The sequence below is a fragment of the Dromaius novaehollandiae genome, chromosome 8 (assembly GCF_036370855.1).
Source record: "Dromaius novaehollandiae isolate bDroNov1 chromosome 8, bDroNov1.hap1, whole genome shotgun sequence".
Taxonomy (NCBI): Eukaryota; Metazoa; Chordata; class Aves; order Casuariiformes; family Dromaiidae; genus Dromaius; species Dromaius novaehollandiae.
The window spans coordinates 23,088,576-23,102,917 of NC_088105.1; the positions used below are offsets into that span (position 1 = coordinate 23,088,576).

The 14,342-nt window shown below is 38.3% G+C and overlaps 1 protein-coding gene across 2 annotated transcripts in view; it reads right to left on the minus strand.

Moving 5' to 3' along the window:
• The window catches only part of RPAP2 (RNA polymerase II associated protein 2), a 41,480-nt gene that overhangs the window by 27,034 nt on the left and 104 nt on the right, over positions 1-14,342 (minus strand). For both annotated transcript variants that reach the window (XM_064515924.1, XM_026116546.2), the window contains exons 2-10: positions 13,232-13,277; positions 12,550-12,664; positions 11,078-11,176; positions 10,002-10,067; positions 8,647-8,735; positions 6,447-6,482; positions 4,672-5,575; positions 3,114-3,208; positions 2,334-2,414 (exon numbers count right to left, since the gene is read on the minus strand). In XM_064515924.1, coding sequence (XP_064371994.1) covers positions 2,334-2,414; positions 3,114-3,208; positions 4,672-5,575; positions 6,447-6,482; positions 8,647-8,735; positions 10,002-10,067; positions 11,078-11,176; positions 12,550-12,664; positions 13,232-13,277 — 1,531 coding nt within the window. The remainder of the gene's footprint in view (positions 1-2,333; positions 2,415-3,113; positions 3,209-4,671; positions 5,576-6,446; positions 6,483-8,646; positions 8,736-10,001; positions 10,068-11,077; positions 11,177-12,549; positions 12,665-13,231; positions 13,278-14,342) is intronic.

Sequence of the window (14,342 nt, forward strand, 5' to 3'; positions counted from 1 at the left end):
CATGCTCAAGTTTGACATGGTCACAGTAAATGTTCTAATTATGTTAGCAAACACTGTTATATCCACCCTATCTCATTATAATGGTCTGCTCAATCGGCAATTCAGTGATGTAAACCAGTTCTCTCCAGTGCTGAAGAGAAAAGGTCATTAAAATTCTGTGACTTCCATATTTCCATACAGAACCCTGTCCACAGGAAAGTGTTGCTAACTAAGCTGAAACTCAGAATTTAAAACTCCAATTAACGATGGTAACATGTTAAAGTCTGTTGGTGAGCGTACATTAGGTAGCATGCACTAATAATACTCATTTAAAAGTTAAAATATTATCTTGGAAAAAAAGTTAAGACAAAGCTTTAATAAAAAGTCTTGAACCCATCTTTAAGCAGCAACTATATCACATTCATTGACAGAGTTCAATGTCAACAATGAGCTCCATAAAAGGAGTTAAAATATTTGTAACCATAGGGTACAAAAGAAATTCTGTTTTCAATATGTGCTATTAAGCTTTCTTTCTTTCTTTTTTTTTTTTTTTTAAATCACATTCACAAACTTAATCATTTAGCCTAGACTTCTATATAAATAGCTAATTTTCTCTTGATCTTTTAACAAAGTGCCCTTACACACTCTGGAGAATTATTTGACATCTCAGTTTTCGTAACAAAAGCTTTACAGGCACTGAGGGACTTTGCCTGGGAAGAGCTATAGCCATTCTAAAATGTCTCTTGAGATCCCTCTAGTGCATTTCCCAGCAGTGATGATTGAATAAAATGCTGCCCAAAGGAGGCTGAACTGCAAGTGTTCCTTTAAAAACCAATGGAGCTGAAAATTGTTGTTGCTCAGTTCACCACATGCTCTTTTACCCTTCTTCAGCTAAGTTCTAGTACTGCCATGTGTTTTATCTCCTACCCTCTTCAGCAAGTTCTTCAGGCTGAAATATTTCCAGTACAAAACGCAGAAAAGAGCACTTGCATTTGTCAGTGCTGCCTCCTTATTCATTAAGCATTTTAAGCACATTAACAAAGAAAGCAACAATTTATAAGACCTGCAAACACAAGTACAGGTTAAAACTTCTCCCAGGTCCTCCCGTAAAAGCATTCAACCTCCGATCAGTGAGAATACTCACATGAGGTAAATTTAAGCTAATGTATAGAATTAAGGATTCAAACCTATGTCTTCTTCTTAATATCCATGAGGTAGCATTTGTGGATCAACAGACCCTCCTTTATCAGAAATGCAAGAAGGAGAAAGGGCCCAAAGGCCTTTACTACTTCTCTGTTTCCTGTACTTTTATATTTTTTGCTATCAGCAACAATAAAACTCTTAAAGACTGCAATTACAGAATCGAGTTCAAATGCTAAAAATTCTAATTAAAGGAAATCATGCACAGTGTTACCAGAAAGGAAAAGGAACAAGAATTGGTTCCACAACTAGAAATACCACATACAGAAATCAGTATTCCAGTGGGGTGCTTCCATGTAAGATAAATCGTAAGGGCTTCAGGTGGAATTGGGTTTCTACTCATGAAAGCCTAGATCCCTTGTGGCAAATGCCACAAGAATGAGTTTCTGAAAGGTACATGTGAAACTTATGTAGGTTAGTGGGAAAAAAAAAGTTATAAGAGTGCTAGACTACACACAGTTAACAACTGACTCCTTACTCTAACAATGCTTCAGGATGTAGGACCTGCTCTAGGTCCAAGATATGAGAGCTGTGGCCCAAAAGAAAACCTAAAAACATTCAGAGAAGTCATTACTATTCTGATTTCTCTCCTTCTTTAGTGCCAGTATTTCCAAATACCCTCCTCAGTGCTTCTGACTATCTGTGGTGATAAAGGGTCCCCTAGATCTGCTTCTCCTTTCCCTCAATATCAGAAGCTGGGCAGGTCAAGCTGGACCTTTTTCCTAGTTCTGGAAGCTGGTGGTAACAATTATTAATCACATTAAAACCATTTAGCCCAGCTATAGGGAGCACAGAGCAAAAAAAAGTGACAGAACTCAGAAACTCATGCTTAATAGGAGGTGACGAGGTAGCAGAACCTTTAAAAGACTCACCATCATCCTCCAGAGACCACTGGCCTAGTTTTTAAAAACCTACAAATAATTCTGGTGACCCAGCCACTGTCAGGAGCAGGGGATGGGAATGACTTGTTAGCCCATAGGGAATGTGACGTTACCTACGTGAAGACACAGCTAGAGAAGGACAAATCTGCACTGGGGCCCCCTCTGCACCCAAATCACTCAACAGCATGTGTAATTAATCGATCAACACCCCCCCGCCCCAACAACAACAAAATCAAAAACCAACTCTAAAAAAGAAAAAAGACCAATACTTACCGGAAAGTTTTGACAAGACTTTTTAGCTCTGTGTAAACATCACCTAAGGTAATCTGAAGAGGGCCCAAAACTGCAGGTAATCTACAGGGCAAAATACATTGGTTAATATAACTTCTCTACAACAACTTGTTTATAAAAATAAGAAGCTCTAGTTCAGTGCAAATACAAAGAAGGAAGTAAATATACTGTTCTACATGTATACTCTATTGACTTCACATTTCAGTTCCGACAAGACATTCTTAAAAAAAACTCCAATAGTTTACATTATGAGGAATAGAATTCCAAGCCTCAATTATTTCAAATATTTATATTTATTTTGGTCAAAAATTAAAATACAAAAGGTGTCTACACACCTAAATGAGGTGGGTACACAAAATATATCTTCTAACCTTAGATGAATCTACGATGCAAAAAAGGATGTAACAGAAATAACAGTCCATTATAAGCAGACAGCTGGAATCAGAAATAGTGGAGCAATAGGAAAATTTCAAAAGAACAAACAGAATAGGTTGCCTTAGGAAGGGGCAAGTTTCTTTTACAGAATACGTCAGTAACAAACTTTTAACATCTACCTCAGAAGGCTGTCAAAACCGATCTCTAAAACTGTATCACAAATGATCATCTGAGAAATTAGCAAAGTCTTTACAGCAATAATGGCTTTAACTTATAACCAATGCCACTTAGGAAAGGCCAGAACATCCTTGCACAGTCTGTTACTTGAAGTGATGATGAATGAGCAGCAACTCCAGCTCGATATTTAAGAAAACAAGAAACGCTTACGCTTTTCTCAGTTTTTCAAGGACAATCCTCTTTCTAATCTGCATTTGTGCATTTGAATCAACAAGTGGGAAGGTGAGATCTTCCTGTTGATCATCCTGTATTAAAACATTAAAACATAAACCTCTGTAACCTAATCATGAATTATACTCAATGCATCAAAATAGTCACATTTTATCAATAGATGTTTAAATAAGAAAACACTGATCTCTGAACAGAAAAAAAAAAAAATTCTTAATGGACAGAACTTTACTTAATCTGACCCAACATATGGTTTGCCTGCTGATCTACTTTTCCCCTTTCTTTGCAAAGCAGTATGCTAGATGCTTTATTATAACTAATGGTAAATTATTAAAAAAAATTAAGTCAGACTAAACTTTTTACACAAAGAGGCATTTTGAAAAATATACCCTCTGATGCCATTACCACACTTGAACTTTAAAAACAAAAGCAATATCACATGCCAGTACAAACTGTACAACCTACCTAGTCTAATCAGCATACTGTTTTTACAGTAGTGAACAAGACCACCTGGCTGCCGTCAGCTGGCCCACCTGACTTGGAGGGAGTAAAACCTCAGACAGCTCTACAACTCTCACAGCCTGCAAATCCTTTGTTTTTTGGTTTTTTGTTTTTAAACTTAAACAAATTAGCAGGATCCAACTCAGAGAAGTTTAACGATAAGGAACAAAGAATAGTCTTACTCAAGAAAGAAATAAATCCAAACTCAAGTATGCCCTGTCATGAATTAAAGGAAAAATATTCATTAAATTAAAGTTCTGTTTAATGAATCAAAGAGGGGAGGGGAAACAGTAATTTTTCCCCCTCACCTGAGATCTACTCTGTCTTACAATGCACTGTTTCTTCTAAGGAAACCTTCCTTACCTGCCCTGCAAGGGAGCAGAGGTTTATAGAAACCTTTGCTATACAGACTCTTAGAATCCCTAGTCCCCTGACTCGAGGTAACCACCAGCCTTTCTAGGCAGTAAGCTCTCCTCACACTTGGTTCTGTAACAGCTTCACCTCATTGCAATTAGTTAACACAACAGTTATAAACTGAAGCATCAGAAAGTCTTTATAAAGCGAAGGGATTCAGTACAGTAGTTGAAGGTTGTATATTTAGCCCTTCTGCAGAGATTACAGAGACAACTGTACCTTTTGTACACTGACTTTCTCTTGCATTACAAAAACTGCATAGGGTTCATCTACTTCTTAACTCCTCCCATTTCAGTTTACCAGCATTTCCTCTGCTTGCCTCAGACCATGTTCAAGTTGTGCTCAAGCAATGGAATAATCTTTTATGCTTCTCGAACTGAAAGGCAGCCTTCAGAACTCAGTGTGTGTCAAACAGTCAAAAAAATTCATTCTTATCAACCTAATATATGTTTCTTCAGGCTTATGGGATTATTGTGAATCTACCCAACCCTCCTTTTATATTTTGCATTAATAGCTTGTCATAACCTAGGCCAGTATCCAGTTACGGAGACAGAAACAAAGACCTTGTATAATTCTTTGGAGGCAAACTTTAAACAGCCCGGACACAATTCCACTGGACACTTACTTTATCTCTGCTGTGACGCTCCTCTACTTGTGCATGCGTCACTGCCTCTTCAGCCATGATGCACTTTCCTTTATAGAACTCTTTTACTCGGAGTTCCAGAAATTCTGTTTCTTCTTTTAACTTTTCGTAACTAGGCACAGGCTTAATTACTCCACTCGAACCTCTAAAAGGTAAAGAACGGTTCAAACTGTTTTCAGACTCCCCTGTAGCAATACTACTAAGATCATCAGCTGCATCTAAGTCATCCTCATCAAGTTCTTCATTCTCTTGGTTGGCAGCTGATGTGCATTCTGATGAGCACAAAGAAGCATAGTCTGAACCATAGAGAAATTTTAAAGTTTCTTCAGTTCTCCATTCCATAAAGGTTTGCTTAAGCACTTCTAATAAACTGCCTTTGGCAGCCAGACAATTAACTGGATCCCTCAGTTCATACTTTTTATGTTGTTTTGAGTTAGCCAGCATCCTTTTAAGCTGTTCTGCCCCTTTTTTGCTCACACCCAAAAAAACTATCTGTGAACCACTACAGGTATTTTCATAGTTTTCTGCAGTATTTGATTTTCCAGGAATAGTATTTTTTGATGGAGTTACAGTTAGCTTACAATTAGAGAGTTGTTCAGTGGCTTCTACCACATCCAAGTCTTCATTTTTAGGGCTGGAATATGCTTTCTGAAAATGTTTCTTTTTGAGGATACTTTTTCTGTGCAATTGTTGTGCAAGACTGGCTGAACTTGACTGACTTCCTGGTAGAACAGAAGAAACAAATTCTTGTTCGGTATCACTACTGCTGTCACTGACAGTGCCAGCAAAACCAGATTCACATGGGTTTGAAGATTCCCTAGGATTTTCAATGTCAGAAGCTTTAATTACTTCATCACATAGTTTCACCTCTTCTCCAGACTGACCACTGTAACAGAAAACACAAGCCATGGATGAAATAAGAAATGGATATTAATTATAACAGCTTTTCATTAGCACATAAGATTAAGAAAGCATTTTTCCCTGATACCAGAAGTGTACTTTTTCACTTTAAAGAATCATGGCTTCTCTTCTAAAAGTCCTCTAATTCAAAGAGTTGTAATGTTCTGCAGTCAAGACTACTTAGACAAGCAAGTTACCAGCTCCTTACTGGCAGTTAAAAAGGAATAGAAAACAAGATATTAAAGAAAGCAGAAGAAGGTCAGACTTACCACGATGAGTTTTAATATATTACAATTTAAAAATGAAGATAGGCATTGTGTGTGTGTGTATAAAATCTCAATACTCTAAAATCAGGGGGACAGCAGAACTTGTTTCAAGCATATGCAAGTTTGCCCCCTAATGGCCATGTGTTGCAAAATAAAGCAAAAAAAAAAAATCACAATGTACAGCAGTATACCGAGAGATGACAGAGTTGCATGACTTCAATTTAGCTGATACAGATGTTTCGATTATGAAGTACAGAAGCTTTCAACACATATAATTGGTACCATTTTGTTTATAAAGAAGAGATGATATAAAATATGCAAAGTACAAACAGTATATTCGTTTCAGGTTTCAACAGGCTCATTTAAGATATACGGGCCAAGAGCAGCTGTATACTAAATCATACAGATCAAATATGCTGTTTTAGAATCACAAAAGAAAAAGCTAAACAAAACAAATAATCCTTTGTGTAGAATCTAATAAGGTCTTTTGTATAACACAGGAAATACAAGATTTCCCTTTCACCTGGTGTGATGCTAATATTTCTAGCTATAAGTGCATATAACAACAACAAAAATCATTGTTTGGTATACCTCTGTCCCTCTTTCAGCAGCTCTATGTCTGGTGGTCTGCAAAAAGAAGATACGGAGTAAAGATTTTTCTCCCAAACCAATGCTCTTGGAATACACATTAGTACAGAGAATCATAGAACAGTTGAGGATCTCCAGAGGTCCCTTTCAACATCTAATACAACACTACCTGCTCAGTCAGCTAGAGCAGGTTCATTTGTGTTCATAGAGCATGACTTGCAAGTGTTTGCGGCACAATGCTGTTATGCTGAGCAACATTTAATAAAATCAGCAAGTCATAGTTAGCCAGAAGGGACCTCTGGAGGTTTCCAGTTTGACCTCCTGTTTATAATGGGATTTCACCAGCTTTAGATTAGGTCAGCCACAGCTTCATGAAGCCAAATTTTGGAAACCTTCAAACATGGAGATTCCGCTGTGCTCTTAGGGCAAATTTCTGTCCATATGACCAACCTGAACCCCCCACACCACAATTCGTATCCATCACCCCTTGTTAAGCTGTCTGACATCAACCAAAAGCTCTGTCATCTTTGTAACTTTCTTTCAAATAGGTGTAGACTGCTACTAGATCACCCTTTGGTCTCTGCTTCACCAAACTTAACACGCTCAGCTCTCTCAACTTCTCCACATGGATCACAAGATTCCTATAGGAAAAATAATCCTTGGCAGCTTATAGGAAAATGCCCCAAATCCACAAAGAAAACATGTATCGTAATATTTAGGTAATATTTGAAATATTACTTTGTTAGAAATTAGGCTATCAAGTTATACTGCTTTAAGAGTTCAAAGGTTTCCAGAAACACTAAGAAGCATCAATAAACAGATTCTGAACAGTTTCTTTCTGAAGTTCTAATTGCAGTTTATGTCCTTCAATTCAGTTATGAGGCAGTTCCTATATGTCTTATCCAACACTTAAAGCTTAAATCCTTACCCATCCTTCTCATGAAGGAAAGAAAACCTTTTAAGCATGTGCCAAATGCAAGTCAATGCAGTAACACCTTAAGCTTAGACAGTATAAAGAATAGGTTTAAAAAGATGCAAGCTGCACTATTCACATCAAGGAACTGAGTCTGGAAACTAAAGGTGAAAACATAAAATGATTTAAATTATTAATACCAAGTAACTTATCTTTAGAGTTTTAGGTGAAGCCATGCACTACTTGGATTGTTTATTTGGGGGTGTGTGTGGGGGATAATAATGTGCCACTCAGCATAAATAATTAACTGTGTCAGGTATATCAGAAGCATATGCTTCTGATGTTAACAATAAAGAGAGATTTTATAAATATTTTCTTTAAAAAACAGAAAAACAATACCACCAGAGCACTAGTCAGTTTCCCTAAACACTTCATTAAGAGATTGATTTTACCTACTAGAATTCCTCAGATCAGATCTCTAAACCGCTTCTGCCATTGATCAGGTATTTCATATGACTGATTTGAGCTGTGAAATCAAGCTTATAGATTCAGTTTCTGCTTGTTTCTTCTGTTGAAAGCCAGAAGATTACAAGTAGTATCGTTTTGGAGAAAGCAAGCTGAATAAACTCAGTTGAACGTTCTCTACACAGCTATTTACTATTAAACAGTGTCACCCAGTGGTGCAGTTCATTATTTGCAGACCTTTGTTTCCTAAGCTAGTCAACTCATTAAAACAGGGACTGTGTTAGAGTCTTTGAAATGTGTACTGTTTTAATCAGTAAGAACAGGAAATGGGCAATCTGGCATTAGCATTTTACTCAGGATAAAGAAACTCTTCATGCTATAGTCTATTTTCAGGTGCAAGCATTCAGGATCTAACCTTAAGACTAGCCCTAGCGCTCTCCTAAAATTAGAAGCTCTCTTGTAACAGGATAAAATGAATTATTCCTGTACCCTATATGGCTTGTAAAAATCCAGTCCTAACAAATACACTTTTATATTAATATGAATTGATTATTATCAATGACTAGTCTGCCCTCTAAGCTAATACAGTCATGTCTATTGTGCAGTCGTGAACAGTATCGATTCATGTCAATATACTAATTAATATGGTAACAACACTTATAAAATGAACACCATGTTAAGCTATCACGTTAGCAGCAGTTAATATCAGTTACCTCTACTTCAGCCTAACCATTCTGATGCATCATAGCGATAATTAGCATTGCAGCTTGGATAGAGAAATTATATATTCATTGCTCATTTTGAAAATACTAAAGTTATACTTGCTTTTCTTCTTCTCGCATCCATACCGGACTTTTGGAAATTTGAGCTTCAAAATATTTAGATGCTCTATAGCAAAAGTTGCTGCAAAAACACTGGAAGCAAGACAGAGAAAGCAGACAAAGTATGACTAAAGACATCTTTAATACTCAAAGAAAGGTATACAATCCATGTTTCTCATACCTGTAAAATTCAAGTACCAATTCATATTTCTTTTTAGGTCTATGTTAGGCTTTTAATTCATCGTGAGAAATCAAACCTAACAAATGGCCCCATACCATTCCCCACAAACCACTTGTAACTTTTTCTCCTCCCCATCCTCTTTTTTGTGCTTCTATTATGTACTGACAACCAAAGCTGTATCAGGTTCTACACAATAATAATAAACATTCAAAAGCAATCTCTAACCCAACAAGCTGGCCTAGCCAACTGTTTAAAGACATGCAATGCAATTCAGATGTTTAACAATGAAAATTTATAATATGCATTTTAGTCAGCACAGAACTTTGATTTTTTGTAATACCCCAGAATAACACCTAAAATTTTGCAGTGCCTTTGAGAAGTTAGCCAGCACACCTGCAGCGGGGAACAAGACAAAACATCCCAGTTCTTCCCAGAGTCATGCTTGGTAACTTGAGAAAGCAATTGTTGGAATTTTGTGTATCCCCAGAGTGATAACCAGAAGAAAGGAAAGTAAATAAGGGCACTGAAGATATCTGTTCTGGAACTAGAAACACTCATCCTGCAATTTAAGGTATTATCACCAGCTGTTTATTGTGTATCTTGTGAGCAGGCACTGGAGACATTACTCAAGCACACCCGTAAATGTGCTTAAAGAAAGAAACAGACTTCATAAAGAAAGATTTTATACTGAAAAGGCCTCAAAAAAAAACAAAAAACAAAAAACCCCAAAACGAACTATACCAGTAATTACACCATAGAATGCATAGGAGGGAATTTATATTGCACTGTTACAGACATTTGAGAATTAAAAGGATGTGCACTTTGACCCCACAAAAGCTTGTTGACGATGCTGGAGAAAAATGGAAAATACTTGCTCACAAACATGTCTTTAATAGATCAGCATTACCACATTCAAACAACCTGCTATTGGAGTACAATTTTCCATGTTATGCTTTAATTTAGAAAGGAAGATAATAGCTTGTTCTTTCCAAAGAGAGCATCCAGAAACTGAAACACACTATCTAGGAACTCCATATTCTAGAGATTCATGAAAGCTATTTTTGTAAGAACCAAACATATTAGCTCTGAGTCAAACCTCTGTATGAATGCTCTTACAAAATGTATTTCAGGTCTTGAGACAGTATTAAATACATTTTAGAAATAGCTTGTTACCGTACCTTTCTTTCAGTAATATCATAAACTCTGTTTGTTTTCGTTGAAATTCTGTACTTCTGTTTTGGCACCTAAAACGATATGCCTTCATCAGCAAGACTAACTACCATCATGACTTTTCAGAAAACTAAATTTTTAATTCATGTATTAAAAACGAATTACATACTCCAACAACCTAATTTCTAAATTCTCTTGGTATTACCTCCTCTGATGCAAAAACTGGAATTTATCATTAATCATTTACATTTTGCTATCAGTAGAAAACAACTACAAGACACCCTGTGCTGACAGTAAAAGCAATGGAACTTCTATGGGAGAAACTTTATATATGTATAAGCACTGGGCAATTACATACATGTCCTTTTCTAACTTTCCTCTATTTATACACCTGTGAGACACTACTGTTAGAGACTGCCCCCAATATAAACATAAAGAGGAACTTACATAAATATATACATAAATACAATATAGTTACCAAGGGAATTTCTGTGGGGACATATGAAGTGCAAAAGAGTAAACTTTTCTACTCGAACAGATTTTCTCAGATAATCAGGTATACCACAGCTGGAATCACATCACAAGTTTTACAACTGAACTTCAAGTTCTGCTTAAGCAAGCTCTGAAGTACCGTATTTAAGTGCGACTCTGATCTTTACACAGGTGATATATTTCTAGACCAGATATATATGCACTCATACAGTAATATTCCTGCATCGTATTTTTTTTTTATCAGTTCAGTCCTTCTTCTCAGAGATATGTGGTCTCATCAAGGAAGGAACTAGATTAGAAAGTTTCTGCAGGCACAAAGAAAGGCCATGAAGCCGCTCCTTATTCATCTTTATTACTGTCAAAGTAGATGCCAAGGGATTCAGTCATAAAGTAGTGATTGTCAACTGATCAGGTTTAACCTTTTACTTCAGAAGGACTATACCAAAATGGAGTTATGGAACCACTGGCTCATTACTTGATAATATTTTAATCCATGTTTAAAATTGTATGCTTAAAATGAAAAAGGAAATGCAAGAGAATTAAGAAAACGCTAACAGGCTTTTGATAAGAGCACTAATAAAAAGCAACTTACGTTTTCCAGTTTATTTTGACACAGAGGATAACCGCATAGTTTGATGATAGAACGTTCGTCAACAATGTCTTTATAGTGAGACGGTGTAATAATTTTTCCCTAAAATGACAAGAAAATAGTTCATCAACAGATATTATAAGATCTGTTATTTGTCATTCTCAAAACCTCTCATAAGCATATGAATATTTTAAATTTTATAACAGTATCTAATTAATAAACACTATTTAGAACTTATACAGTAAAATAGTAAAATAGTGAATGAACTGAGAAAGCATGACACACCCACTTTTCTTTACTTAGAAAAAAGTCTCATTATTTTGTCTTTAGCATGACACATTTTCACAATTTTCCTCTACTGACATATTATATACACCTATTTACCAACACTTTTTATACTTTTGCAGCTACATTCTTCTGCCCCTCCCAGGTATCTAAACATTGACAAAAGGTAGAAAAGGTATTTCCTTTCCTGCAAAAATTTCTGCAATTTCAGAAAGTTTCCTCTTCTTATCTGCACAATCCCAAAACACTTTGAAGTCTTTTGCGCTCCCCCCTCATTCCATTCACAAAAAAGCCCTCATGCAGATTTATATACTGCGCTACAGCACTCATATCAAGGAAAAACTTAACTACCTTAAGCCATCTCCCAAATTTATTGAGCTTGATGAGGAAAGTTCCATCGAAACTATTTATTTTGTAGAAACAGCATTTAGTATGATGAACCGCTTTTTTATTTTTATTATTAGAAAGAAAATATTTTATGGAATCATTTTCAGCTAACTACAGTATCAAGTAAAAGTAATTGCAGTTATATTCCTAGGCATGTTCACAAAACTGCTAAAAAGCTCCATGTTAATTCTCACTGCACAACACAGTCATCCCGAGCTTGATTTCTCAGCTTTGGCCAGATGAAACTATCCTGTATTTGGCCTGGATCACGCAACTAAATCTGGACTCAATTCACCATATGTGGCCATCTTTCTCCTACTGTGGCAAGAGCTTCCATTCTATGTACCATTTCCAATTTGGTCATGGAAAAGGTAGCTAGGAAACACAAATATACCAGAACTGTAACATGTTATCTGCAGAGCTTCACTTCAGGTAACTCCAGCAGGAGTAATCCTCATACAGTGCCAGCAAAACTGTGCTGCTGGATAAACTTCAGGGCAAAGAGCAGCACTGGAGAAACTTTCCCTAAATCCACAGAAGAGGTGATCTGGACTGACCATTTTAATATTTCACCCATCAGTCAGGAGCCCAAGAAGCATAAAGGAAGGCTGTGGTAATAAAAGTGAAGATTCATAAGTGTATACTGTCCTTTAAAAACAGGGCATATTTTCACTGCAAAACCCTGAAAATAAGGTAACTGTCATCAGATCTGGAGAGATCTGTATATTCTAAACTTCAGAAAATTGTTCCAAGAACTTTTTTAAAGTTGGACACTAATATACAAAATAGTATGCAACACTTACAGAATTCACAAGGAACTCTTCAGTAATGTTCTCTTCCAGCAGTTGTTCAACAGTATATAGTGCTTTTTTCTCAAATTCAATTTTCTTTCTAATAGCAGCTTCCAGGGCTGCTTTCCTGTAACAGAACAGACACTGAATGACAGAGAGAGCAGACTCCCGTGAACAATTCACCCAATCACATCTGTATCTTTTTTTCTGAAATACAGCAGCTTATATTTTTCTGCATCTCACTATGCTGGCCTAACAAAGCAACAAGCAATTGAACTAGTAATTTTGTAATAGCCACAGCGACCAAACAAGTTTCCAACCCTGGTTTACTTCTATCTCCCCCACAGTCAGAAAAAGCATTGACTCTTATTAGCAAGAGACCACAGAAGAATGAACCAAAAGCTTCAAGAGGGAAAGAACTACCCATTTGGTAAGTAAATACATTATTGCCAAAAGGTAACTGTATTAGTAGGTTTGTTGTGCCTGTGACACTTTAAAAACAAACAAAAAACCCGAGAGCTCTGCGAGAAAAGATAATTTTTGTTAGACCAACTGATACAATGGGGAAACAGCAGATATTTTTTGCACACACAGAAACCCTACTTAGGACTGCTCTATTACCCCAAAGCCATTCTCCCAACAGAGGAGGCTCAGAAATGCAAGAACTTTTTACTACATAAGCATGTAATTATACCTCTGAACAGCATCTTCATTCTTCAGAGCAGCTGAATGCTTATTTCCTAGAAATCAAATACATAAATCAGTATATTTTCTTCTTTTAAAATACATTTTAAGCAGGGAGCAAACAGAACTGTCATGTTTCCATACGTAGCTGCCGTACAAACGGTTTTATCCAGGAAAGCGTTACAAACTCCAAAGTGTGAGCATGATCAAGACAGCGGCTTAAGAACTTGACTTTTGGTGGCAGCGTGTAGGTACAGCATGCTGGTAACCCGTTCAGCACCTAGTTAGACACGGTTTTTGTGCATGAGAGGACAGCCTGGCCTAACTCTGCCCTCTCACCTGACACGTCCTGCATAACCAGCGAGCTAGAGGAAAAAACGTTTCTGCCCAAATCACTTCGTACCAACCCTGCTGACCTCGGCTGCCCACTGGGGATCCCCGGCTCTGCCCGCGGCCTCGCTCCCCTTCGCCAGCGCAGGCCCCCAGCACGGGCAGCCGCAGGCGGGCAGACCCTCGGCGCTAACACACCTGAAGCCCTCGCGCAGGAGCCCCTTCCTCCCTGCCACCACCGCCCGTTTCTTCGTGGATATGACGCTTTTTTTTCTTTTTTTTACATGAAGCCATTTTCAGTACTTTACTTTCTAGACAGTCAATAGCTGCTCCCTTTCCCCTAGGCAAGCGCAGGGCAGCGGGGATGACACGAAAGACGGACTGCCATGCTTCACCGGTGCATTTTCAGGGTTTTGAGGAGCTGCGAAATGCGGCGCGTTGATGGGGGGGGGGGGGGTGTGCCGCGGCGGCAGGAGCGGGACCCGCGGCCCCGCGCGGCCCGAGGAGGCGGGGGGGTGAGGGCCAGCACCGCCGCCCGCCTCTCCCCGGCCCCACCGAACTCACGCAACCCCTAGAGCCCTCTCCAGCCCCGCAGGCACCGCAGGGAGGCCGCGAGCTGCTCCAACCGCCGTCGCCGCACGAGCGACAGCGCAGACCCCGGGGAACCCGCAGGCCCTCTCCCCTCCGCCGCCCCCCTCCGCAGTGCCGCGAGTTGGGTCGTTCCGCTGGAGCGGCCTCAGGGCACAGGGAGAGCCCACGGCGTCGCGCGGGGGGGGGGCGCGGGAGCCTAC